The 26,783-nt window shown below is 47.0% G+C and overlaps 1 protein-coding gene across 8 annotated transcripts in view; it reads right to left on the reverse strand.

Annotated features, from left to right (window-relative positions):
• Positions 1–26,783, reverse strand: part of GAL3ST1 (galactose-3-O-sulfotransferase 1) — a 35,541-nt gene that overhangs the window by 4,953 nt on the left and 3,805 nt on the right. For 2 of the 8 annotated variants that reach the window (XM_061602292.1, XM_061602293.1), the window contains exons 2-7: positions 24,048–24,113; positions 12,816–12,988; positions 9,382–9,713; positions 9,040–9,269; positions 8,541–8,709; positions 92–216 (exon numbers count right to left, since the gene is read on the reverse strand). In XM_061602292.1, the coding sequence (XP_061458276.1) occupies positions 92–216; positions 8,541–8,709; positions 9,040–9,269; positions 9,382–9,713; positions 12,816–12,894 (935 nt within the window). In that variant the 5' untranslated portion in view covers positions 12,895–12,988; positions 24,048–24,113. Of the gene's footprint in view, positions 1–91; positions 217–8,540; positions 8,710–9,039; positions 9,270–9,381; positions 9,714–12,815; positions 12,989–14,228; positions 14,734–14,794; positions 16,222–18,953; positions 19,122–24,047; positions 24,114–26,783 lie in introns of those variants that run through there. The other 6 variants (XM_061602295.1, XM_061602296.1, XM_061602300.1 and 3 more) reach the window with 6 other exon arrangements.

Here is a 26,783-nt window from a genome sequence, read left to right on the forward strand (position 1 = left end):
TATATATATATGACTCACACACATATATATATGACTCACACCCACAATCTCTCTGTACACCCATGTTCCCATGCATGCCAGACTTACTCACTCCGTCATGCTGACATGTGGGACGGCGTAAGAGTACAGCAACAGCATGAAACTGGTTAGGAGAGTTCCTAAGATGAGACCCTTACACATATTCCAGTTCTTTCCCTGCTGCAACATCGCGATCACCTGGGGGTGGAAAAACAAACAGAGAAAAGGGGGCGTTAATTCACTGGTGGAGAGGATTAGCAGCTAAGTTAATGGGAAGCTAGAAATAAGAAATTTAATATTGATTTATGGAGGCACATTTCTTGTATTGTATTCCCACTTGAATTCTATGGGATGCAAACGGCAATGCCATCAAATACACTATAAGAAATGAAAGAAGCAATAAAATACAATTAAAAATCACACAGCATCTGGCCCAGTGCATTAAAGTTCCAACAACAGGCAGAAAAATCATTAAGTGATCGGCCAAGACCCTCAGCAATTTTCAAGTGGCCTGTAGGGAGGAAAAACCACTGCTCTAGAACATCCCACCTTCCCACCCCAAAAAAGAATCTCCTGCGGTATTCTTGGCTTCATTCTCGCCTCCCTTCCCTGTAAATTTGGGGGTGCAAGACTGTCTCTTACCCAGACAATACCTCTCCTCAACACATACACACCAGCTTCCTTCCTCCCCCCCCACCCAATTTGATGAGCAACCAGCTCTCTAGCAGCGAGCAGACTAGAGACGTTAAAAAAGCTACAGCACCTGCCTGCTGTCAGCAGGGGAAGTCGGCTGGCATCAGACCTGAGTTTCTCCAGGACGGACCAAACGCCTGCTCCCTGCCTGAGTGGATGTGAGTGCCTGCATTGCAGCAGCACCGTGTCCTCTGCGTCAGGCCAAGGAGACAGTCTTCCTGGGGCTCTGCGGGGCTGGGGATGGTCACAGCAGGCAGGCAGAGCTCTCTGGGCAAGAGTACTGCCAGCACGTTGCTCCTTGGCTCTGACGTCAGGAAGTTCTGGTTCAGGTGGGTTTCCAGCTGTGGCTAAAGCAGCCTTCCTCAACCTGGTGCCCCCCTCCAGATGTTTTGGAGTACTCACCTAGTCAGCCCCAGATAGCACGGCTGTGCTCCCATCAGCCCTATAGCTTCATACAGCTATGCTGACTGGTGAAGGAAGCTGTAGTCCAAAATGTCTGGAGGAGGGCACCACGTTGGTGAAAGTTCTCAAGTTTCCATGCGATTCCCTGCTGCATCACTGGCTGCCTCTGTCCTCATGGGCAGAGAGATTCCCAAAAAGTTCTCCCTTGCTGCCTTGTTATTGGGATTGGGGTTTTGCAGGCCTGATCATGAAGTTATGTGGGGATTGCTTAATTTCATCATATATTTATTTAGATGTTTTTCAGCAGTTTAATTAATTAAAAACATAGAGAAAAACAACAAATATAACATAAGACAAATACAGGCAATGATGAAAATAAAATAATCAAAACCTATAAATCAGATGACCAGGAAAAAAAGACAATGAACTTCAGGGACTTGCATGCAAATAAATCAAGCTACGGACCACTTATTACCCCCTTTGTGGGAGAGACAATCTAAGGACAGAGCTTTTTGCTTGCCATGAGACGTTCCTTGGAAAGTCCAGTGAGAATGAGGGAGAAAAGATCTCTTTGTTACTTGTTTCACCTTTTCCAGCTAGAGAGTTGGAGCTTGCAAGAGATTCAGGCACAAAAGCAGCCACGAGCAAAGTCCCCAAGACAGCAAAGGTCAGAGGAGCCATGTCTGAAATTTCAGCAGCAAAGCTATATGTATGTATATATGTGCATGTGTGTGTTATTACTTAAATTGGCATGCAGCTTTTCCATATAAATATGCTCAAAGCAGCTCACAACAGAAAAATGCCAATCACTACATCAATTACAATCAAACAGTAAATCATTTCGAAACATAACAATCCAACAAATAGCTCAGTTTGATTACATGAACATTATAATATTTAAAGTTTTATAAAACAATAGATTAATGACAAACATCATATACATACTAATAGAAAAATACAAGAAAACAAGCCATCGCCCTAGCTCAAAAGTTACAATCTCTGCTAGCAGTTAGATTTGTATTGTTTGTAAGCAATGGCCGCTAATCCAAGAGTAGGTTAAAATACACCCATTTTCAGAAATGCAAATTATCAAAACTGAAAATTGCAGAGTTCCCCAAACAATTTAGATTTTAAAAATCCCCTTGGCAGTTCGACACTGTTTTGGGTCAAATAAGTAGCCCATAACTTTCTTGGTGCCACCACGTATAAAACTAGCCTGTGATAGGTAAGAAAACTTCTCTAAATTGGCCAGCAACCATCTAAGTTTGATATTTATTTATTTATTTATTTTATTACATTTTTAGACCGCCCTATAGCAATAAGCTCCCAGGGCGGTGCACAGCATAATAAAACAGGTTAAAATACAAAAACACAATAAAACATAATTAAAAATTTTCAATTTTAAATTCAAATTTAAAAATTTTTAAAATGCCTGGGCGAAGAGATAGGTCTTTACCTGGCGCCGAAAAGATAGCAAAGAAGGCGCCAGGCGTATCTCATCAGGGAGGGCGTTCCATAGTTCGGGGGCCACCACTGAGAAGGCCCTAGCTCTAGTTATCGTTCTCCGTGCCTCCCTATGCGTTGGGACACGGAGAAGGGCCTTCGACGTCGAGCGCAGCGACCGGGTAGGTACATAGCGGGAGAGGCGTTCCGCCAGGTATTGCGGTCCGATGCCGTTAAGGGCTTTATAAGTAAGAACCAACACTTTGAATCTGGCCCGGAAACATATTGGTAGCCAGTGCAGCTGGGCCAGGACAGGTGTTATATGATCAAATTTTTTTGTCCCAGTAAGAACTCTGGCCGCAGCATTCTGCACCAGCTGAAGTTTCCGAACCGTCTTCAGAGGTAACCCTACGTAGAGTGCATTACAGTAGTCCAATCTAGAGGTTACCAGAGCATGGATAACTGTGGCAAGGTTCTCCCTATCCAGATAGGGTCGTAGTTGGGCTACCAGCCGAAGCTGGTAGAACGCATTCTGTGCCACCGAGGCTACTTGAGCCTCCAGTGACAGGAGCGGATCTAATAAGACCCCCAAACTACGGACCTGCTCCTTTAGGGGGAGTGTAACCCCATCTAGGGCAGGTCGGGCATCAACCATCTGGGCAGAGAGCCCTCCCACCAACAGCATCTGTCTTGTCAGGATTGAGTCTCAGTTTATTAGCTCTCATCCAGTCCATTATCGCGGCCAGGCAGTGGTTTAGTACATTAACAGCCTCACCTGAAGAAGATGAAAAGGAGAAGTAGAGCTGCGTATCATCAGCATATTGCTGGAAACGCACTCCAAATCTCCTAATGACCTCGCCCAGCGGCTTCATATAGATATTAAAGAGCATGGGGGACAGAACTGAACCCTGTGGGACCCCATATTGGAGTATCCAGGGACTCGAGTAATGCTCCCCAAGCACCAGCTTCTGGAGACGATTCTTGAGGTAGGAGCACAGCCACCGCCAAGCAGTGCCTCCAACTCCTAAGTCCGCAAGACGTCCCAGAAGGATACCATGGTCGATGGTATCAAAAGCCGCTGAGAGATCAAGGAGAACCAACAGAGTTACACTCCCTCTGTCTTTCTCCCGACAGAGGTCATCATACAGGGCGACCAAGGCTGTTTCTGTACCAAACCCCGGCCGAAAGCCCGATTGACATGGATCCAGATAATCAGTTTCATCCAAGAGAGCCTGGAGCTGGTGAGCGACCACACGCTCTAAAACCTTGCCCAGGAACGGAACATTTGCTACCGGTCTATAGTTGTCAAGATTTTCAGGGTCCAAGGAGGTTTTCTTTAGGAGCGGTCTCACCACTGCCTGTTTCAGGCAGGGTGGTACCACTCCCTCTCGTAAAGAGGCATTGATCACCTCCTTGGCCCATCCGGCTGTTCCGTTCCTGCTAGCTTTTATTAGCCATGAGGGGCAAGGATCCAGAGCAGAAGTGGTTGCCCGCACCTGTCCAAGCACCTTGTCCACGTCCTCGAGCTGAACCAACTGAAATTCATCCAATAAAACAGGACAGGACTGTGCTCCGGACACCTCATTAGGCTCAACTGCTACAATATTGGAGTCAAGGTCCCGGCGGATGTTTGCGATCTTATCTTGGAAGTGTCTCGCAAACTCATTACAGCGGGCTATTGATGGTATTATTGCGTTCTGAGGACCAGAGTGTAAAAGTCCCCGAACAACCTTATAAAGTTCCGCTGGGCGGTTAGAAGATGACTGAATGGAGGCAGCAAAGTACTGCTTCTTCGCTGCCCTCACCGCCTTCACATAGAGCTTGGTAGAGATCTTCACAAGTGCAAGACCACAGCCGTCGGGAGTTCGTCTCCATTTGCACTCAAGCCGTTTCCTTTCTTGCTTCATCACTCTTAGCTCCGGGGTAAACCACGGAGCCAATTGAGCTCTGCAGAGGAGAGGGCGCACTGGGGCGATCGTGTCAACTGCCCGGGTCATTTCCGTATTCCACAGATTGACCAGGGTTTCAACAGGAGCGTCAGTTTTATCAGCCGGAAAACTCCCCAGAGCCTTCTGAAAACCTTCAGGATTCATTAGTCTCCAGGGGCGGACCATCTTAATAGGTCCTCCACCCTTGCAGAGGGGAGAAAACATTGTGAGCCTACACCTCAATAGGCGATGATCTGTCCATGACAGAGGAATAGATGTAAAATCCCTCACTCCCAGATCACCATCCCCTGCTCCAGTAGCAAAAATTAAGTCTAGAGTGTGCCCCGAAATATGCGTAGGGCCAGTAACAAATTGAGACAGCCCCATGGCTGTCATGGAGGCCATGAAGTCCTGAGCCGCCCCAGACAAAGCGGTCTCGGCATGAATGTTGAGATCCCCCAATACCATAAATTTGGGGGATCGCAACACCAAACCCGAGACCACCTCCGTCAGCTCAGTTAGGGAGGCTGTTGGGCAGATGATATCATCTGATTGGCCTTCTACAAAATTCTGAAATGAATAGAGAAATCTATCCGTGTGAGTTATATAAAGAGGAACACAAGATACAATGCACAGCCTCTTCGAACTGGCCTGATCAGCAAACACAAAGAGTCATTTGTTGGCCTATTAAATAATTTACCCATCAGACGTCCTGTAGGTATTGTTTGAAATCTAAGAACATAAGAAGAGTCTGCTGAGTCAGGCCAGTGCGGCTCATCACAGTGGCCAACCAGATGCCTGCAAGCAACACCTGAGTGCAGAGCAACTTCCCCTCCTGTGGTTTCCAGATACTGACATTCAGAGGCATGATGCTTCTGACAGAGGAGGGAGGGCAGAACCATCGTGGCGAGTAGCCGTTGATAGCCTTGTCCTATGTTAGTTTGTCTAAACCTCTTTTAAGGCTGAGTAAATGCATGTCTGCCTACAGCCATATTACCCTGAACACACCGGATCTCATCTGATCTTGGAAGCTAAGCAGGGCCAGGCCTGGTTAGTCCTTGGATGGGAGACAAGGCAATGGTGAACTACCTCTGAACACCTCTTACCATGAAAACCCTACAAATATATCCAAAAAAGATTCATAGGGTCGCCATAAGTCGTCATCAACTTGAAGGCATATAACCACAACAAAAACACATGTCTAACTGGAAATAAAGGTGTTGTGGGTTTTGAGCAGATATTTTCGAGTGGGATTCAGTCGCATACCAGCAAATTCAAGCTGTGCAGTTATAGTTGAGAAGGAGGTGTTGTGCAAGAGACCCACGTCTCCAAAAGATCGGACTTTCTGCAGTGATGGGAATATGCACTGAAATGTGCGGAATAACACTTGCTTTGATGCAACGTCATCTAAACTTCCCGCAAACAAATCAGAACAAACGCTCATCAAACAGCCAATGTCGTCTAGCCTCTGCAAAGAAATCAGGATGAATGCTCAGTAAACAGGTCATCTGGAAGTGAAGACTGCGGGCGCTTCCAATTGGTAAGTTGTTCTAGAGGCTGTCATAAGGACAAAGGAAGCTGCCTTTTACTGAGTCAGACCACTAGTCCATCTTGCTCACTATTGTCTACACTGACTGGCAGCAGCTCTCCAAGGTTTCAGGCAGGCAAGGTTTCTCCAGCTCTACCTGGAGATGCCAGGGATTGAACCTGGGACCTTCTGCATGCAAAGCAGATGCTTCGCTGAGCTATAGTCCTTCACTATACTGAGTCAGACCAGCAGTCCATCTAGCTCAGTGTTGACTACACTGACTGGCAGCAGCACTCCAGGGTTTCAGGCAGGGCACATTCTAAGTCCTACCTGGAGATGCTGGGCATTGAACCTGAGATCTTCTGCATGCAAAGCAGATGCTCTGCCACAGAGCTGCCACCCTCTCTGAGCATGTTGGGTTCAGCCCTGCCCAGACCTCGAACCTGAGGGGGAATGGAGGTGGCAGATTTCCCCTGAGGAGATGCAAATAGATGTTGATTAGACGACTGTTTGGGTGCTACCAGTTGGAAAGAGGCTTTCACTCATTAGGGCTAATTAACAATGGTATAGGGTCATGTGCTTATGCAGCCGGCAACTGATTAGGTTTCAGATTAGGTATTAACACGCTTCTAGAGCTGGCCCTGTTAGCAAGGGTAGCCAGCTTACAACAAGGATTCTTTCCTTGGTTGTCCTTGCAAGAGCCTACACTCATTCCCCAGTCACCAGTAAAGGAGTGAAACGGTTCTGGACCACACGCAGAGTGGCATCCAAACCAAACCTCTGCAACCCTACAGCCCGTCAATTACCCACACCTGGCCTCAGACCATTTCCTGCCAATTAATTGCAAATTCTACAAAAACTGAAAAGCGTTTTGATTTGGCCTGCAAGCCTACCAAAGGGCATCCAAAATTTGAGTTTTCTGTCGATGCGCAAACTCCAAGAATGAGCTTCCTTCCAAAAGTGACCTGCCGCATCAGGTAGAGGCTGATTCTTCCCCCAGAGAATCCTGGGAACTGTGCTTTACCTCTCACAGAGCTACAGTGCCCAGCACCCTAAAGGTACAGTTCCAAGGATTCCTTTTGTGTGTGTGTGTGTGTGGGGGGAGAATGTGCTTTAAATGTATGGTGTACACGCAGCCAGAGGCTGGGGCTACCAGGATAAGAGATAATGTGTGGCACTGCCTGCCTGCATTATGCAGCTGAGATTCCCTTCTCAATGAATAATGAATGGAAATTGTAAATAGATCCCAAACTGGGTAACAAGAAGACTCTCTTATTCCTTTCTTGATACTCAACACTGCATCTCAGTGACTTATGTTGACCTTTCCCTGAAGGCCAACCCATAGAAAGTGAACTGGGGATCTGATACAAAGTGAAGGATGAGAGGTTGGGGGTTGCAGGAGAGGAGAGAGAGGTCCAGTCTCTGATCTGTCTGGACACAAGGGAGACCACCTGGAGCTTTGGAGGCACCTTGTACTCCATTGCCAAAATCCTTCCCGTCACCTTGGCAGCCATCTTACTTGGTTGCACAGAAAAAGTATGAAAACGTATCCCCTCTCCCACTGCATCCAGCCTGACAGCAACAGCTTAGGTCTTCCCGGTGTTTTCTGTGGCTCCCCACTTTCTCTAACACATATATGACACACCCTACTAGTCTTTGGGCCCGTCCAGGCTGGTTTGGGGGTTTTTTTTGCAGGCGTATGCTGCAACATATGCCGCCCTGGGCTCCTGCTGGGAGGAAGGTCAGGATATAAATCGAATAACAACATGTCATTGGTGGAATAATAGTGCACTGGTGGGGGGCTGTTGCTGGCCCGTCCACACACCGTTCCACTTTGTTCGTTGCTCCGCGATGCTTCCCAAAGTTACCCCATTACTGCCAACTGGAGGTTGCGTAGCTGATCTTGGGAAGGGATGCCAGCGTTCCACGTCTGACGCAGAGCTTGGAAGATTACTTTTAAAAAGTAATAAATTACAGTTACAATTACTTGGCCCAAAAAAGTAGTAATCGCCGTTACAATTACAATTGCTCTGAAAGTAACTGATTACTTTACTTTTTCTCAAAAGTAATCACTACAATTACATTTCAGTTACTTTTTAAAAAAAACTCCTACAAGGTGCTGGCCTTGGCTGCTGCACATCTAAGAAGCCTAAAACAATATTAAAAATAAACACACACACACAGGGGGTAGTAGAATCAAAAAAATTATCCATAAGATTAACATAATGGCATAACAGAATCTCACATCCCCCCAAGCAATGAAGATACCCCAACTCTGGAAATCAAATTTTACACTTGAAATGCTTTTATAATATGTTTCTGTTATGTCTCAAAAGAACAAGATGCTCAAAGAGCATGTCAGACAAGGAATGTCTTTTTACAGTCATTACGTTGCCACCAGTACTGAACAGGCGTTCTACTGCGGCGCTTGAAGGCATGCCTGTGTTGTGCTGCAAAAAACACTGCAGCACACGTGGAAAGCCACGGAGTGATGACACTTCCCTACTGGGAGACCTCAGGTACCTCACCAGTTCCTCCTCAGCAGTGTCCACTGCTGACTTCTTGCCCTGGGGCAGAAAGTTAAAGAAGTCATCTTCTAAGTCATCTCCTTCCTGGTCTTTATCTGAAGACTGATCACTGTCCTCATTAAGTACACCCATCTTTATTTCAGCTTTCAACAAGGCTTCCATTGTGTATCTAAGAAAGAGAGAGGATATGTTAACACATATACGTTAGGAAACCATCATCTGCTCTTCATTTCCTGATGCTTGTCATGTCCCCTGGTTCAGGGTCCAGCCTGAGCCTGTGGATGATGACATGGAAGGTAGGAAGGTGACCAAGTCACCACACTCATGGGGCAGCACAGCAGACCCTTAAGGATTACCTGCAGCAACCCAAGGTTGTGATGAGGAGCCCCAGGAAGAAAAGGCCCAGCCCCTGCCTACCACCTTAAGCCCTCTGATGCCTCCCTTGAGACAACATTTCCCTTGGAGTAATCCACCCAAAGGGCTTCCCTAATGTTCTTACTTGTTGGTATGGGTGGTGGCCTGACACGATTCCAGCCGATCTAGTTTGTAGCGAGGGTGTACGCAGGCTGCCAGAAGAAGCAGATCCCTGCCAGATCCCCACCTCTCAAGGGTTGTCTGCTGCTGCTTCAGCATTTTGGGAGGAGGGGTGTCATGCATTGGTTCAGGAAGGCCACGTCTCCTTGCCTTTATTGCTTCTTCAATTGCTCTCAGCTTCTCAGGGTGTGCCTTCTGAGGAAGAAGAACAAAGCATGAATCCAAGAAAAAATGGAAGAGGAACTTCACAATTTAAACATAAATAGACAATGGACACTCTTTGAGGACCAGCATGACAAAGGCTTACCTCAAAATGTTTCTTCACATTGGATGAGGAGGAAACAGCTGAGCTCAGATTTTTGATCCTTGGAAGGCAGTAATTGCATCGTACAACAACATTTTTCCCACTCTGGCTCACAAATGTACAAGCTTTCTCAAAGCCAAACCATGGTACTTGCTGTTCTGCAGATGTGGCTGTGGGCAACTGGCACTGCTTCATGCCCTCCTCCTCCTCGTGCACAGGGCCTCCTTTCTGAACCTCACTTTCTAGTTTTGCCTCCTCAGGATCAACAAGCTGTGACTCAAGTGGCCGCACTAACTGACTGCTGCTCTCAGCAGCAAAACCTGCAACAGGCGTCTCTGTAATAAACAAGAGATAATGCTCCTATGTGGGTGAACTTCAGCTGTGATGTGCCCCCATCTCTTCCCCATGCTGCAAGATGCCCCAGTCAGAGTGGAAGTAAGCAGGTCGATAGCACAATTAAAAGAGATCCTATTTGCATCATTTTTGCTCACTAAATAACCCTGCCTGGGCCAGTCTAACCTACTATCTCACAGGGTTGTTGTGAGAACAAAATGAGACTAGGGTTCAAATCCCCACATAGCCATGAAGCTCACTGAGTGACCTTGGGCCAGTCACTGCCTCTCAGCCTCATGAAAACCCTATTCATAGGGTCACCATAAGTTGGAATCAACTTGAAGGCGGTACATATATTTTTTATTTTGAATATGATTATGATAATAAATATGCAGCATTTCAAATTAATTCTGTATGAGAAGCATTCCATGCCAAGCTTGGAAAACCAAGGATGAGGTATAAAATGTAGACAAAAATACTTTTGACAAAATGCCATTTATATTTTATATATATGAGCCTGGGTAGGGAACATTTAATCTAGCCTACTTGCTTTCAGCAAGAAGGGTTAAGTGCCTTCAGGCTAGGGCAGTCAGCAGAAGGCCACAGCAGAGACAAAGGAGCCCAGTGTTGTGGAGATGTTAGATGGGAGCTTTGGGGAGTAAAGATGGAGGCTCCTGAAGGCTGCGATTCTAAACACACTTACTAAGGGATTAAGCCCCATAGAACTCAACAGGACTGACTTCTAAGTAGATATAGTTTGGACTGTGCTGTTGTGGTAAACCTTGACTAGGGTTCTTCTGCAAAGACATCCATATCCAAGCAGGGTTGGCAACCCCCTGCCTGGAATACCCTGCCCTTATCTTTTAATGTGGCTGCTCCAAATGTTTTTACAGATTTGACCCTTTACTTCAGAAAGAGGTCTGAAAAATGAGTAAGAGTAAGAAGTATCTTTTAAAATTGTTCTTTTCAATTCACTCTTGAATGAACATCATACCTAGGGCAGATCCACACCATTCCTTTAAAGCACATTCAACACCCATTTGAAGCACATGAATCCCACCACAGAATCATGGGAACTGCAGTTTGTTAAGAGTGGTGAGAACTATAACTGTGAGGGGGAAATGACACTTCCCAGAATTCTTTAGGGGAAGTCATGCGCTTTAAATGCGAGTTGGATGTGCTTTACACATATTGTGTGAATCTGCTTAATAAATTTTGCCTGCATGTAAATTGTTTTAATTAATTTTTCAAAATGAAAATAAGCTATAAAGTGTAGTGGGTGACCATGGGCTACTCACCATTTCTCAGCCTATCTGCCCCTCAGGATGAAAACAATCGAGAACCATGACTACTCCAAGGCATACTTAAAATGTAAAGGAAGTATTGTACAACCATAGTATGCAATTGGATACTTATAAGGACACAGCATGACAAAACTGGGTGGAAGTAAAAGTTCTACACTTAGGAAAAAGAAACCAAATGCACAGTTATAAGACGGGGGATACTTGGCTCAGCAGTACGACATGCAAGAAGGATCTTGGAATTGTTGTTGATCACAAGCTGAATATGAGCCAACAGTGTGATGTGGCTGCAAAAAAGGCAAATGCTATATCAGGCTGCATTAACAGAAGTATAGTTTCCAAATCATGTGAAGTATTAGTTCCCCTCTATTCAGCACTGGTTAGGCCTCATCTTGAGTGCTGTGTCCAGTTCTGGTCTCTGCACTTCAAGAAGGATGCAGACAAGCTGGAACAGGTTCAAAAGAGGGCAACAAGGATGATCAGGGGACTGGAAACAACGCCCTATGAGGAGAGACTGAAGGAACTGGGCATATTTAACCTGGAGAAGAGAAGACTGAGGGGAGATATGATAGCACTCTTCAAGTACTTGAAAGGTTGCCACACAGAGGAGGGCCGGGATCTCTTCTCAATGATCCCAGAGTGCAGGACACAGAATAATGAGCTCAAGTTGCAGGAAGCCAGATTTCGACTGGACATCAGGAAAAGCTTCCTAACTGTTACAGCCATACAACAATGGAACTAATTACTAGAGAGGTAGTGGGATCTCCGACACTGGAGGCATTCAAGAGGCAGCTGGACAGCCATCTGTCGGGAATGCTTTGATTTGGATTCCTGCATTGAGCAGGGGGTTGGACTTGATGGCCTTATAGGCCCCTTCCAACTCTACTATTCTATGATTCTATGAAAATATTTATATAAGCATGACTATCAAATATGTTTGTTTATATAACCTGTAAAGATATTTATAGTGCAATCCTATGTTTGTTTACTCAGAAGCAAGTCCCAATGTATTCAATGGGGCTTACTCAACCAGGGAAAACTGCAGCCTCAAGTGATAAGGAACTTGTTCTTTTAACAAGTCCTTTAAGTTGAGAGCTTATCCCAGTCTGCGTCTGTGTTGAAATTGCTTTTTAATATGTTTTTAAACTTTTTCTTAAAAAAAATGTTTTTAAAGCTTTTAAAAATGTTTTTAAAGATGTTTTGTTTTAATATATTTTAAAGTCTGTTTTTATGATTTTTAAAGTGTTTTTAGTGCTTTTGTTTGCTGCCCTGGGCTCCTACTGGGAGGAAGGGTGGGATATAAATAAAATAATAAAAATAAATAAATAAACTTCATTCATTTTTTTAAAAAATGAGTATTAGTTTCCTACATAATAAAAACTGTGATAAACCCTGCCTAATTTCTTTAAAAATAGGGTTGGAGGGAGAGAGATTTACAACACAAACACAAGTCTGCACTTTACTCACAATCATGAAAGGGCGGGGTTGCAGCCAGAGCTTTGAAAAGTTACTTTAAACTACAACTCCCATCAGCCCCAGCCAGCATGGCCACTGGATTGGGCTGATGGGAGTTGTAGCTAGAGCATGATCTGTTTAAAAAAAAGTTGTGCAGGGGGGGGTTACGTTTTGGTGTATATATCGGGAATTAGACCACCTAGAAACTTAATTTTTTTTTAAATTGAAGCGGAGAGTCCAGAGAGTAAGGGTGATAGCCAGAGAGCCGGAGCCCTCCCCCAAAACCAGAGACTCCAGCCGAAAACACACACACCGGGGCACACACACACACAAATCATCGTCACTCACCTCCACAGCTCTTCGCCATTCTGCTGCAGCCTTCTCCTCCGTTGTTGTCCTTGCCCTGGCTTTTTCCTCCGGCGTCCATTTTTTCCTCTCAGAGTCAGACGCTAGCAGGCTCCCCCTGCCTATTCATCTCTTCCCTCGTGCCTCCTAACACAGATCACGAGGGAAGAGACAGTCTGCGCAGAGGTCCAATCAGTGTGAGGCATATGTCTTGTGTTAACCAATCACAGCCAGGAGCTGACTTCCCCTTGTTCCCGCCCCCAAGTAACGTCCAACCTAGCGTGGAAACGTTAAAGTTGAAGCTGAAAAGTAGGGAAATTACTATTCATTCCGTTACTTGCCAAATGTAATGGAATTACCCACTCGTTATTTAAAATTGTAACGAATTAAAAGTAACTCGTTAAAAATAACGAGTTACTTCCAAGCTCTGGTCTGACGTCATGATGGAGATGCAGGTGGAAGCAGGGAGCGTGAGGCCTTTCCTATTGCTGCCTCTCCCCGCCAAGATTCTTGGGATACTATTGGCAGAGCCCCTCGGCCGACACGTTCCAGCCACTCCAAAGGCATGGCAGGCAGCAATCATGTGCGCCGAACACCGTGTTTACCAAGAGACAGTTTAGGGAGGCTGGTTAAGTTTCATGGGAAAGAAGAAATGAGCCCTTGACTCTGCAGAAAAGAAGCTCAAATATACTTGAATCGTGCTACACAAGGTAGAGGGTCTCTTTCCATTGTCGAGCCTGGACTTTTAAGTCTGGCTGTACTGTTCAGTTTTAAGATCTCTCTCTCTCTGCCCATCCTTTGTGTTGACTTTCCATTCAGTGTGAGGGTTAATAATTAATATGCTCCAGTAGGAGTGAAGCAACTGAGATTGCAACAACTCAGACACTGAGGGGGGTCTGGGAGCTCCTTTAAAAAACACACACACACACACACCCCAATTTGTGATTTCCTGCTTTGCTTGACGTGAGAATCAGCCAATCTCCTGCCAGACAACAGTACACTTTGACAGATAGTAGCAGCCCTGCAGGGTCGGAAAAAACTATCGCATGCCTGGATGTGGAATAGATCAATGCACACGTGCACAGAAGGGCTCATTTTGAGCCAGAATTCACTAGGTCTAAGTCCCACATCCTGATTGCCAGCTCCAAGCCTTTAATGCGCCAAGTAATAAAGAGAAAAGTTTCTCTGAAAATTGGTATACAGTGAATATTCTTCCCTGCCATACACACTCGGAAGCACACACACATACAAGCCTCCTTTGGAGCACATAATCTCACTGTTACAACTACACATCACCTTCAGCCCAATTCGCACCCTGTATATCCCATCTACACAGCCTTGCCTGTTCCCCCTGCCTCGCTGTCCCTTTGGTAGCCAGCTATGCAGCAAAACAAACAACCTGGCTTTGAACTTCACCTTTCCCTTGGTTTAAGCGCCTTCCGGCAAGCCTCCTTTTGCCCTGTCCGTGCCAAAGCAGAGTTTGCCCGGGACAACTTTGGGATGCTTCTCCGACATGGGGTGGCCTCTCCTCAAGCAGATCTGCCGCAAGCAGCACCCTAGAAAGCCTTTGCTGCTGGCGTTGTTGAGTCTTTGCCGGAGAGGGGGCCTTTGCCCGAGCTAAAGACCCTCACAAAGGCCCACCAGTGCAAATCGTTCTCATTGCAACTTCCAGCTCTCTCCCTCGGGAAGCTTGCAACCCTTCCACCATCTCCCAGGACGACAAGGTTCTGGGACTGAGCTGATGCTGCTGGCACTCAGGCTGACTCTCCAGGCTTTGACTCTCTCCTCCTACTTCAGAGAGCACAGAGAATTCATTCACAAGGGTTCCCAAGCCAGCTCTGAGAGAACAACACAACCAATTATACAGATCTGCAGTGCTGGTATCAACAAAGACATTGTCTCTCTGCCACTCCCACTGGCTTCCACTCCCCATTGCTCCTGCTAACAGCAGCAAAATCCAGTAGGTCTCTCTACAGCCTCACCTACTACAGCTGGAGCTCAAAGCATGGCAAGGAAAACAGAGCGGTGGCTCACGCCATGCACTGGAAGAACCGGGCAACGGACTGTGGGTGGCTGGTACGAAACTCACAAATTAAACAGCACGACCTGGAGAGGCAAGCGCACGGGGTCCGCGTGTGTCAGTTCCTTGGTGCGGGATGGGAATGGCTTTCTAGGCCAGCTGAGAATTTAGTAAATAACACCTCGATTCGCAAGGAGAGGCTTGCACAAACAGAAGCAAGAGTAATTTCTGATGGTCATGGTTTCTGTCACCAGAAGGCACCAACCAACATGCATGAAGGGAGGGACAAGCAGGTTCAAGAGGGAAAAAGCCAAGATTCACTTGAAAGCATAAAAACTATTTGGGGGGGGGATATGGTGGGGTGGGGACCCCCAAAAGATCCCAATGAGAGCTGAGCATGCTCAGTGGCCATGGAATCCTCAGACTATTGGGGCAGGCAGGAGGGCAAATGAAATGAAGCATCCCACTTGTGAACTTCTGTAATCTGTTGAGTTATGAAACTCCTTTTTTTATATATTTGGTAACGGCCATTGGCTTAGATGGCTTTATAGAAAGAAGACCCAGCAAATTTCAGGCTGACTTGGGCCATTGGTCTGACACTAGCTCAATGAAGTGAGGCAGACTAAACTCCGCCCCCCCCAACCCTGCAATATGAGATCTTTTAAATGGACATCGTGGAGACAGCGGCATCTGATCTGTGTGCACGGCCTAATCTTCGCCATTGGCCTATGGCCGTTCTCAGTCAAGGCCGGCCCCACCATTGGGCAGAGGAAGGCAGCTCCCTCAGGCAGAAAACTGTTTGCCACTGTTGTCTTGAGATTCAGCTAACACTCTAGTTGGCTTCTGCACGTGGAAAGGTGTTATCCTTTGCCACAAGCAGGAAAATACCTTAAGCCGTACGTCCCAATACCGGTCATCAACATTAGGAACTGCAAAGCCAGGAAACTTCAAATGTTGGAAGTGTTGGGATGCAACTCAACTTGGGTGGGTTTGCGTGGGGGGAAAGTAGATAGAGAAGGGAACCTCCAAGCTTCCTAGACTGTCTTTCTGACCTAACCTACGCTAACCTTCCTTCAGGTGTAAACTGACATTCGTAGGGTCGCTGACCTCATTTTCTGACTCCATCCTATTTTGGGAGAGAGGAGACATCTTTCCTTTGTCTCTCTCTCGCTCTCTGCCCTTCAGAGGTGAAAGAGCAAACATGGCTCCTTGCATCTCTGCAATCAAGTTAGTTAGCTAGAACGAGGATTTTGTCTATCCACGTATGTACTTCCTATAACAAAGTTTCCTTATTTTCCATAACAAAAGTCTCAGTCTGATTGAAACTAAAGGGAAGGGCACTCACACAGCATTCAGCAATCAGCCATCTTCTAGGCTGTGTGTGCTCAGCTGCGCCGCCCTGGGCTCCTTCAAGAAGAAGGGCAGGTATAAATTCAATAAACAGGCAACTAGGTTCAAGTTCAGGCACTCCAAATGTCCCTGTGTACCAATAACAGTAGCTGTCTTTTCCGGTACTGATCTCTTGTAAATAGTTGTTTGCTTTTCCAGATGTCGCCTTTGGAAATTTTGCTTGCATGTGCACCTTAACTCTATTTCACGTGCAAGTCAATGCCTGTTTGAACAGCAGGTTAAAAGCACTGGGACTGATTTTCTCAGGGGGGGAAACAAGGGGAGTCCAGCACCAGCTGGAGGGCAACCCCTATCTTTCCTGACCCCGCCTGGCCATGCTGGTGGGGCAGATGGGAGCTGGACTCCAGAACAGCTGGAGGGCTCTAGATTGGTGAAGATGGACCCAGACAATCCACGCTCTCCTTAACAAAAAAAAACAAAGCCCAACAACAACAAAGCCCCACTAAGTTTCTAGCTCTTGTGAGTGCTCAAGTTCTGCCAGGTTCTGCTTCCAAAGCCAGGCTTTACCACAGCATACTCCCTGCACTTATTTTTAATCCCTGCAGACTGTGCTGGGAGACCATCAAGGGGCAAGCATTTCTATCTGTCTTGCCCCACCCCTCTGCCTGGGCCATATCAGGAGGAGCTGCAGGCTGAGAGGTACTGCTGCTGGGGTGAGATTGCTGGGACCATCAAGGGGCAAGCATTTCCATCTGCCTTGCCCCACCCCTCTGCGTGGGCCTTATCAGGAAGAGCTGCAGACTGAGACACGCTGCTGCAGAGATAGGACTGTACTGGGACCATCAAGCGGCATGCTTTTCCACTTGCTTTGACCCCCACCCCTGCTCTTAGTGACATTTTTCTGGGGACTGCCCTTTACCAGGAAGATGAATGCTTTTGGTTTGCTGCTCCTGTTTTTTTAGAGATATTAGGACTCTGTTAGTTTGATTTTTTTTTTTTGTAAATTGTATTGTTTTTATTTGCATTTTGTATTTGTATTTTTATTTGTGTGTAAGCTGCCTTGGGGGCCTATTTGGCCGAAAGGCGGCCTAGAAATAAAACGTAACATAACATATAATAATAAAGAAAAGGGTATTAATGAACCTGTTCAAAGTGCCTTTCTCTGCTGATGAAACACAACCACCTCTGGTATAGCACAGTGGGGAGGAGAGCCTGCCTGGGAGTCCAGAGGCTGTGAGTTCAAATCCCCGCTCGTGTCTCCTGGGTGTCAAGGGCCAGCTAAAGATCACCCCACAGGGAGTGGCTCAGGGGTTACGTGGCCTGCCACCTGTGCAGCCGTGGGCAAGCTGCATAGTCCCAAGGAGCCCAGTTGCCCCCCAGCTGGCACTTGTGGACAAGGAAGGGGCTGGCTTGTGCAGCTGTGGCAAGCTGAGCAGGCCCTAGCCAGCAGGGGAGGACTAGCCTCAGAGGGAGGCAATGGTGAACCCCTTCTGAATACCACTTGCCCTGAAAACCCTATTCGTAGGGTCGCCATAAGGCGGGGTCGACTTGAAGGCAGTCCATTCAAGACATCCAGGACGGCATGTAAAGCTTCCTGGTCAGAATCTCTGAAGGAAGGGGCGTAGCTCAGTGGCAGAGCATCTGCTTGCATAGAGAAGGTCCCTGGTTCAGTTCCCAGCATCTCCAGGTAAGCCTGGAAGAGAACTGTCTGAAATCTTGGAGAGCCACTGCCAGTCAGTGTAGACAATACTAAGCTAGATGGACTAATGTCCTGCCCTGGTATAAGGCAGCTTCTTATGGTTTTCAGGCAGTTCTTGATTCCGCAGCACCTTTTATTTTTGAAACTGCAGTCTGCCAACGTCTGTTTCCAATATCTTATGAACAGGTCTGAGTGCTGCCCTCTAGGAGGGCCAAGGAAACTCCTTTCCTTTCCAAGGTCTTGGGCCTGTGAAGACTGGGGTTTTGTTCAATGGAAACAAACTGTTCCTGTTGCCGTTAGACAAGAGACAGGGATGACTGGAGAGGCAGCCTACTGGCTCCTTTGTTCCCAGCAAGCAAGATCATGGGGGGCTGAAAACAGAGTCTGCTCTTTCTGGCCACACGGAGGCAGTGGAGCCCTGCTCCCATCCTCTGGGATTGCCTAAGACATCACCCCACCTCCTGCTCCACAGAAGAAGGCGCATTGTGCGTCGGGGCTATGGCGTGTCGGCCTGAAGTCAAGGGCAACACCACCACAGTTCTCGACAACCGTAGATCAATGTGCCCTTTTAAGCAAGCAGGCAACCTGGGATTCTGCTGCAGTTGAGCATCTCAGGTGTAGGGATGGAAAGATCTATCCATTTCAGTTCTCTCCGTTTCTCATTTTTCCAGTCGTAAATTCAGTTCCCCAAATTTCTGCAGCCATTTGCAATTTTTTTAAAAAAAATCCTCATTAAAATTGTCCAGCATTTTAGTGTGAATTTCTCCTAATAAACACTGCTTTAAATGACCCTATTCCAGGTCCCAGGTCTCCAGGTTTCATGAGCTGATGATGGGACAACAAGGACTTCCCCAGCAGATCTCAAATCATGGGTAGGACATAAGAGGCTATGGAAAGTCCATCAGTGTTCCATTCAGCTGAGTAAAGATGGCGACGGAGGCGGATGCTTAGCAGGGAGTTCCGCGTTTTCATCTTAAAACTATCTTAATACTTGATATTTAACGCCATCAAATACCATCATTACCATCTGCCTGCCTGCCTGATTGCCTATGGACTGGTTGCTGCTGCATACCTGGACCGTGAGACTGTTGCCCGCTGTTGCTGTGTTGTCGTGTGGGTTGTTGCGCTGCTGCTGCTGCTGACGTTGCTTCCGCCGGTTTGCCTCTGGTGCTTGTGCTGCTTGTGCAACCGCTGGAGTTCTGGCAGCTGAGCCTGTTGCTTTTTCGCTGCTGTTGCCGGGGGCCTCGTAGGCGAGTGTCGGCTACCGTCAGTGGTGGGAGCGCTGGCGGGGCACGCAGAGCTTGGGACGTCGTGGCGAGCCTGGACTCTGTGATGGTGGGAGCAGCCTGGAGGGGGACCGGGCTCACGACGTGGAGGACGCTGTGTGGAGTGGCACAGGAGGCGAGTAGAGACTCGGTTTGGGGCGTGGAGGATGCCGTGGTAGTGGTGAGAGCACTGACGAGGCTGGTTAGGCTCTGGGCGTGGCCCGAGGCAGCTTGGCGTGGAGTGGCGGCGGCGAGAGAGCGCCGCACGGAGCGGCTGAGTGTGGGATCCTGCCGGAGACATCCTGGCCTGGTGGTGGTGAGAGCACCGCTGGAGGAAACATCTTGGCCTGGCGGTGGTGAGAGCATTGCTGGAGGAGACCAGACTGTCATTGCGGCCCGGCTGGCGGCGACGGCGGCGGCAGGAGAACGTTGTGAACGACGGCACCTCCTGCAGAAGAGGCTTACTATGGAGGAGGGTTTTTAATTTTGGTTGTTATTGTTGTTATTTGATTGCATTTTAAATTGTTGTTGTCTGTTTGCCTGTTGTTTGCTTGTTGTTTGCCTGTTGTTTGACTGAGATTGAGTGGATGTGTGTGTATATTTTGTGTTTTGTGTTGTTTAAGTTTGTTGTGTTGATTTATTTTAAGATGTGCCTGGGAAAACATACTTTGGACCTGGTACGGGGATTTTCGGGGACCCCAATTAACGTAGTGACGGGTAATGGGAGGTATGGTGTTGGGAGGAGAACGTGCCAGGTAAGGGGAACTCGTCCCAGACAAGTTGTGTCTGTGCCTTGTTCCGGTTCTCCTCATATCCACAGGACTGTTGGTTGTACTGCCAGCCAGCTCTCGGATCTCCAGGTGCTGCTTTTAAATGCCAGGTCGGTTGCTAATAAAAACCCCCTTCTCCATGATTTGATTGTGGAGAGGGGCGCCGATCTTGCGTGTATTACCGAGACCTGGGTTGGTGAGCAGGGAGGAGTTGCTCTTTCCCAGCTGTGCCCACCTGGGTATTCGGTGCAGCACTGTGGTAGATCTGAGGGCCGGGGAGGTGGGGTTGCTGTGGTCTATAGGAGTTCTTTCTCTCTCACCAAGCACCCTGTCCAGATGGCGACTGGTCTGGAATGTCTTCATATTGTGCTGGGCCAAGGAGACAGACTGGGAATACTGTTGGTGTACCGCCCACCTTGCTGCCCAACGGCTTCCCTAGCTGAGCTGACAGAGATAGTCTCGGAGGTATTGTTGAGGTCCCCCAGACTTGTGGTACTGGGGGATTTCAACATTCATGCCGAGACTGTCTTGTTTGGGGCAGCTCAGGACTTCATGGTCTCCATGACAACCATGGGGCTGTCTCAAATTGTTACTGGCCCAACGCATGTATCAGGACATACTCTTGATTTGATCTTCACCACTGGTCATGGAGATGGTGATCTGAGGGTGGGGTATTTTTCATCTACTCCATTGTCATGAACAGATCACCGCTTGTTGAGTTTTAGACTCACAACAGCCCTTTCCCTCCGCAGAGGTGGGGGACCTATTAAGTTGGTCCGCTCCCGGAGGCTTATGGATCCTGTAGTTTTCCAGAGGGCTCTGGGGGTTTTTCCGGCTGATAGTACTGGCGCGCCTGTCGAGGCCCTGGTCAATCTGTGGAATACGGAGATGACTCGGGCCACTGACATGATCGCTCCCACGCGCCCCCTTCGGTGCAGAACTCATGCAGCACCGTGGTATACCCCGGAGCTGAGAGTGATGAAGCAAGAGAGAAGGAGGCTAGAGTGCAGGTGGAGGCGAACTCCTGACGGATGTAGTCATTCTTTGGTAAGTGCTTCCACTAAGTTGTACGTAAAAGCGGTTAGGGCGGCAAAAAAGTCATATTTTGCTGCCACCATTAGATCATCTCTTTGCCGCCCAGCTGAGCTTTTTAGGGTGGTACGAGGGCTTTTACATTCTGGCCCTCCTGATACTAAGGAAACATCGGAAGCCCGCTGCAACGAATTTGCGGAGCACTTCCAAGAAAAGATTGAATGCATGCGTCGGGACTTGGACTCTGATATTATGACAGTTGAATCCATTGAGGTGTCCAGAGCGCGGCCTTGTCCTTTATTATTGGATGAGTTTCAGTTGGTGCAGCTCGAGGAAGTGGACAAGATACTTGGAATGGTGCAGGCGACCACGTCTGCTCTGGACCCTTGCCCATCTTGGCTGGTGAAGGCTGGCAGGGCTGTAACCACCGGCTGGGCCAAAGAGGTGATAAATGCCTCCTTGAGGGAGGGAGTAGTCCCTGGTAGTCTCAAGGAGGCAGTAGTGAGACCTCTTTTAAAGAAACCTTCTTTGGACCCAGATGTTTTGAACAACTATAGACCGGTGGCGAATGTCCCTTGTTTGGGCAAGGTTTTGGAGCGGGTCGTCGCCACCCAGCTCCAGGCGCTTTTGCATGAAACCGATTATCTGGATCCGTTTCAATCTGGTTTTAGGTCCGGTTTTGGCACTGAAACAGCCTTGGTCGCCCTGTATGATGACCTTTGTCGGGAGAGGGACAGGGGGAGTGTGACTCTGTTGATTCTCCTTGATCTCTCAGCGGCGTTTGATACCATCGACCATGGTATCCTTCTGGAGAGGCTTGCGGAGTTGGGAGTTGGGGGCACTGCTTGGCAGTGGCTCTGCTCTTACTTAGCGGATCGTCGCCAGAAGGTAGTGCTTGCGGAACATTGCTCGATACCCTGGACTCTCCATTGAGGAGTCCCTCAGGGATCGGTTTTGTCCCCCATGCTTTTTAACATCTACATGCAGCCTCTGGGTGCGGTCATCAGGAGTTTTGGAATGCGTTGCCATCAGTACGCTGATGACATGCAGCTCTGTTTCTCCTTTTCACCTTCTTCAGGTGAGGCTGTCGATGTGCTAAACTGTTGCCTGACCGCGATAATGGACTGGATGAGAGCTAATAAACTGAAACTCAATCCAGACAAGACCGAGACGCTGTTGGTGAACTCTTTTTCTGCCCAGATGGTGCATGTCCGACCTGTTCTAGATGGGGTTACACTCCCCTTGAAGGAACAGGTTCGTAGCTTGGGTGTCCTTTTTGACCCTTCCTTGTCACTTGAGGCTCAAGTGGCCTCGGTGGCACGGAATGCGTTTTACCATCTTCGCTTAGTCGCCCAACTACGCCCCTATCTGGACAGTGACAATTTCGCCTCAGTTGTTCACGCTCTGGTAACCTCTAGACTGGATTACTGTAATGCGCTCTACGTAGGGCTGCCCTTGAAGACTGTTCGGAAACTACAGCTAGTGCAAAACGCGGCAGCCAGGCTGCTGACGAGGACCAATCGGTCCGCGCATATAACACCTGTCCTGGCCCGTTTGCACTGGCTACCTATTTGTTTCCGAGCCAGATTCAAGGTGTTGGTTTCGACCTATACAGCCTTACACAGTGTGGGACCGCAGTACCTTGTGGAACGCCTCTCCTGCTATGAACCTACCCGTCCACTTCGTTCAGTATCTAAGGCCCTCCTCCGGGTACCAACTCATCAAGATGCCCGGAGGATTACTACTAGATCTAGGGCCTTTTCTGTGGTGGCCCCTGAATTGTGGAACAGCTTACCAGAGGAGATACGCCTGGCGCCTACGGTATTTTCTTTTAGGCGCCAGGTTAAGACCTGGCTATACTCCCAGGCATTTTAATGTTTAATGTTAATGTTTAATTGTTTAACTTAATGTTTTAAATTTTCTTGTTATTTGAAATGGATTTTATTGTAACATTCTATTTTAACTCTGTTTTGTACACCGCCCAGAGAGCTACTTACTATGGGCGGTTTAAAAATGAAATAAATAAATAAATAAAATATAGTCCAGAAGGCGCTCTAGGGTTGTCAGGTGCAGCAAGCCTTGCCAGTCTCCGGCTCCAACCCCTTGCAATTCTTCCTGCCTCTGCTTTTCTGCTTCTCAATATATACCGGGCTTGGAGAAGCAGGATGTGCAGGAAGAGAACTGGCCACTGCTGAAACGGCTCAAATCTCCAAGCCTCGGAGGAGTCCACCCACCATCCCACTGGCTAGCTAAGGAATGAGGAAAATGCTAGGGCCAGGCTGGGTGCCCACGTGTGGTTTTATTCATGAAGTCTCAGCGAGGAGGGCCCCAAGGCGTTCTGTCATCTCAGCCTCTGTACTTCTGATCAGATTGGCCAGGCACCAGCCTCTACCCGCTTCCGGTCAAGAGCTCCGCTGAACTGAAAGGAGCAGTTTGTGGGCTGCAAAGAATCCAATTCGAGCTTGAAAATGTGGGTGCCGGGGCATGAAAGCACTAAACAGAGTTGCTCACTTTTGTGATTCGGCACTAAGGGATTTGGCAGAGAACTCAAGAGGGCCTGCTGTGCAGCTTTGCATTCAGAAGATTGTCAGTTCTCTTGACTATTTATTTTCTAGCCTTGATTGTGCATGGCATTAGGGGCAGGGCTGTAGCTCAGTGGGTAGAGCATCCCAGGCATTTATTTAATCACGGCATTTCTAGGGAGGGCTGGGAGAGACTCCTGCCTGAAAAAGCTTCTGCCAATCAGGGTAGACAATAGTGCCTCTGTATAAGGCACCTTCTTATACTCCATTAGGCTTGAAGTCCCACAAATAATATCTGTGAAAGGCTCGTTTTTAAGAAGCAGAAGTTTCAGAAGACTACTCCTGCCCCAAGTCACAATTACCAACAATGTTCCTATCACCATGTTCTTGCATTGCCTGAAATACAAAACGGTCTGATTAAGGGAGTCTACCTAAACAGAGGTTCGTTTTCATATTCCTGATCTTTCTGATATGGTTTCTGTTGTCTGGAGCAGCACATGTCTGGGCCAACCAAGCTAGGGAGGGAAATTAATGTCTTAACCACACTGGACCCAAAAGCAGCCATTAAAGCAATTACCTTGAAAGTAATTATTGAGTCATCTGAATGGCCACTCCAATCTTCCTGGAAAAGGTACCCCAAGAACTATAAAGCAAAAAGGGCAAAGGAACAGTCAGATCTGACATTCTCATGACCATACAGGTGTAGCATCTCCATTACATCATTTCGTTTTTGCAACTACTAATAATCACTTTATTTCTCCTGTGGAAAGAACAAACCTGGCTTTGTCTATGAAGTCTTGCAAAATACCTAGGTTTGCTTTTGAAATTGATTGTTTACAGAACATGGAAATTGACTAGGATGACCAAGGTTGTCTGTCCTGAAACCAGATCAAAACTCCAGATTGGAACGGACCACGTAATCCAAATTGTTGAGGTATTGCACTGGATTAAGATTGGAGGGTGGGGTCTGGAAGGTAAAAGCTATCTGCCACGGGGCACTTTCTAGGAGAGAAGGCACTGACTTCTGGATCAGGCCAAGGTCTGCTCACTTGAACATTTTTTGGAAGAACCCCAGCAAAGTGCTTTCCATGTTCTTTGAAAGTGCATACCAAAGAAGATCGCTTTCACACAGATTAGTTCTGGCTTAATTTTTGGGAGATACTGAGTTTGCTTTAGATTGCTTTGTAAGTAAAAAAAACCACATTAGTGGACCTTGGGGATTCTAGAAGAAAACTTGCAAGCTTATTAATGTCTGGTCAGAAGTAATTGGGTGTATTTGCATGTTCTTGGCTGGCCACTCATCAAACCATGATCCCCGGGTTGGGACATAATGCTAAACTAGGGATTATGGTTTGTTTCATCTATGCACTATGGGTCTCCAGGAGATTCACAACACTTTAAAAACATACAAATTGTAAAACAAGCATAAAACAACATTATAACAGTATTGAATATTATCAAGAGCAAGTCTGCAATAAAGGCACAGCAACTAGTACATCACTGCCATCCAATGTTTAGGAGAAGAGGGTAGTTTAACCGGGCACTGAAAATATATTAATGTTAGTGCCAGGCAGACCTTGCTCGGAAGAGAATTCCATACGTCAGTGGCCATCACCAAAGAGGTCCTGTTTATTTATTTTATTATACTTGTATACCGCCCCATAGCCGAAGCTCTCTGGGCAGTTTACAGTAACTAAAAGCATTAAAACAAACACAATTTAAAACAAATGTTATAAAAACAATTTAAAACACAATTAAAAAATTTAAAACGGTATAAAGCACATGCTAAAATGCCTGGGAGGAGGAAAGTCCTGACCTGGTGCCAAAAAGATAACAGTGTTGGCGCCAGGCGTACCTTGTCATGAAGATCATTCCATAATTTGGGGGCCACCACTGGGAAGGCCCTCTCCCTTGTTGCCATCCTCCGAGCTTCCCTTGGAGTAGGCACCTGGAAGACGGCCTTTAATCTTGAATGTAGTGTACGGGTGGGTTTGTATCGGGAGAGGTGTTCCATCAGGTATTGTGGTCCCAAGCCGTGTAAGGCTTTATAGGTCAAAACCAGCACCTTGAATCGAGCTCGGAAACATACAGACAGCCAGTGCAAGCAGGCCAGAATTGGTTTTATGTTTGGACCGTCTGGTCCCTGTTACCAACCTGGCTGCTGCATTTTGCACAAGCTGCAGTTTCTGAACCATCTTCAAAGGCAGCCCCACGTACAGCGCATTGCAGTAATCTAACTTGGAGGTTACCAGAGCATGGACAACTGAAGCCAGGTTATCCCTGTCCAGATAGGGGCGTAACTGGGCCACCAACCAAAGCTAGTAGAAGGCACTCCGTGCCACCGAGGCTACCTGAGCCTCAAGTGACACAGATGATTCTAGGAGAACCCCCAAGCTATGAACCTGCTCTTTCAGGGGGAGTGCAACCCCATCCAGGACAGGTTGGACATCCACCATCTGGTCAGAAGAACCACCCACTAGCAGCATCACAGTCTTGTCTGGATTCAGCCTCAGTTTATTAGCCCTCATCCAGTCCATTGTCGCAGCCTGTTGTTTGTCACCACCTTCCAGACATCTCTCTGAAGGAGCACTTGGAGAAAGACTTCAGATGATGAACTTTGGAGGTTTGTGTCAGAAGTGGGGTCTAGAAGTTGTTCAACTAATACTCTCACCAGCCCCAACCAGCATGGTCAATGTTCAGAAATGATGGGCCCTGGAGGCTAGCAACATCTGGAGGGCCACAGGTTCCCCACCCGTTTTAAATTAAATCTCTTTTCCTCAAGTGTTCTCAACACTTTTAAAATCCCAGTTGGTACCTGTCTTGGTTCTGAATTACTTTTATGCATGCGCTGTTTTTAAACTGCTCTCATATTTATTGTGGTTTTTTAAATAATTGTTTTTATATGTGCAATGGTTTAAACTGTTTTAACAAACAACTCTTTATATACGTTGTATCATAAATCTATTGTAAATTGAAATGGTAGGCAATTGCTTTTAAATATTCTTAGACGGTTTTTAAACATTTTTAATCATTTTAATTATGTACTCAATTTTAAATTGCACTGTCTTAACTATCGGCTGTTTGCTGCTCTGGGCTCATTTGTTTTTGTTTTTCATTAATTTTTATTCAAAATTTCAAAAAACAAAACAAAACAAAAAGAGAAAAAAACAAATAAACAAATTAATAACTAATACAATAAAATAAAATGTTGACTTCCGATTTGTCGTAGATCAGCTATAAGTCTATAGTATATAACAAACCTGTCCCTAAATATATTACAAAGTCACTTTCCTCCTCCAATGGTTATCTTAAT

Source organism: Rhineura floridana, chromosome 19, assembly GCF_030035675.1.
Source record: "Rhineura floridana isolate rRhiFlo1 chromosome 19, rRhiFlo1.hap2, whole genome shotgun sequence".
Lineage (NCBI taxonomy): Eukaryota > Metazoa > Chordata > Lepidosauria > Squamata > Rhineuridae > Rhineura > Rhineura floridana.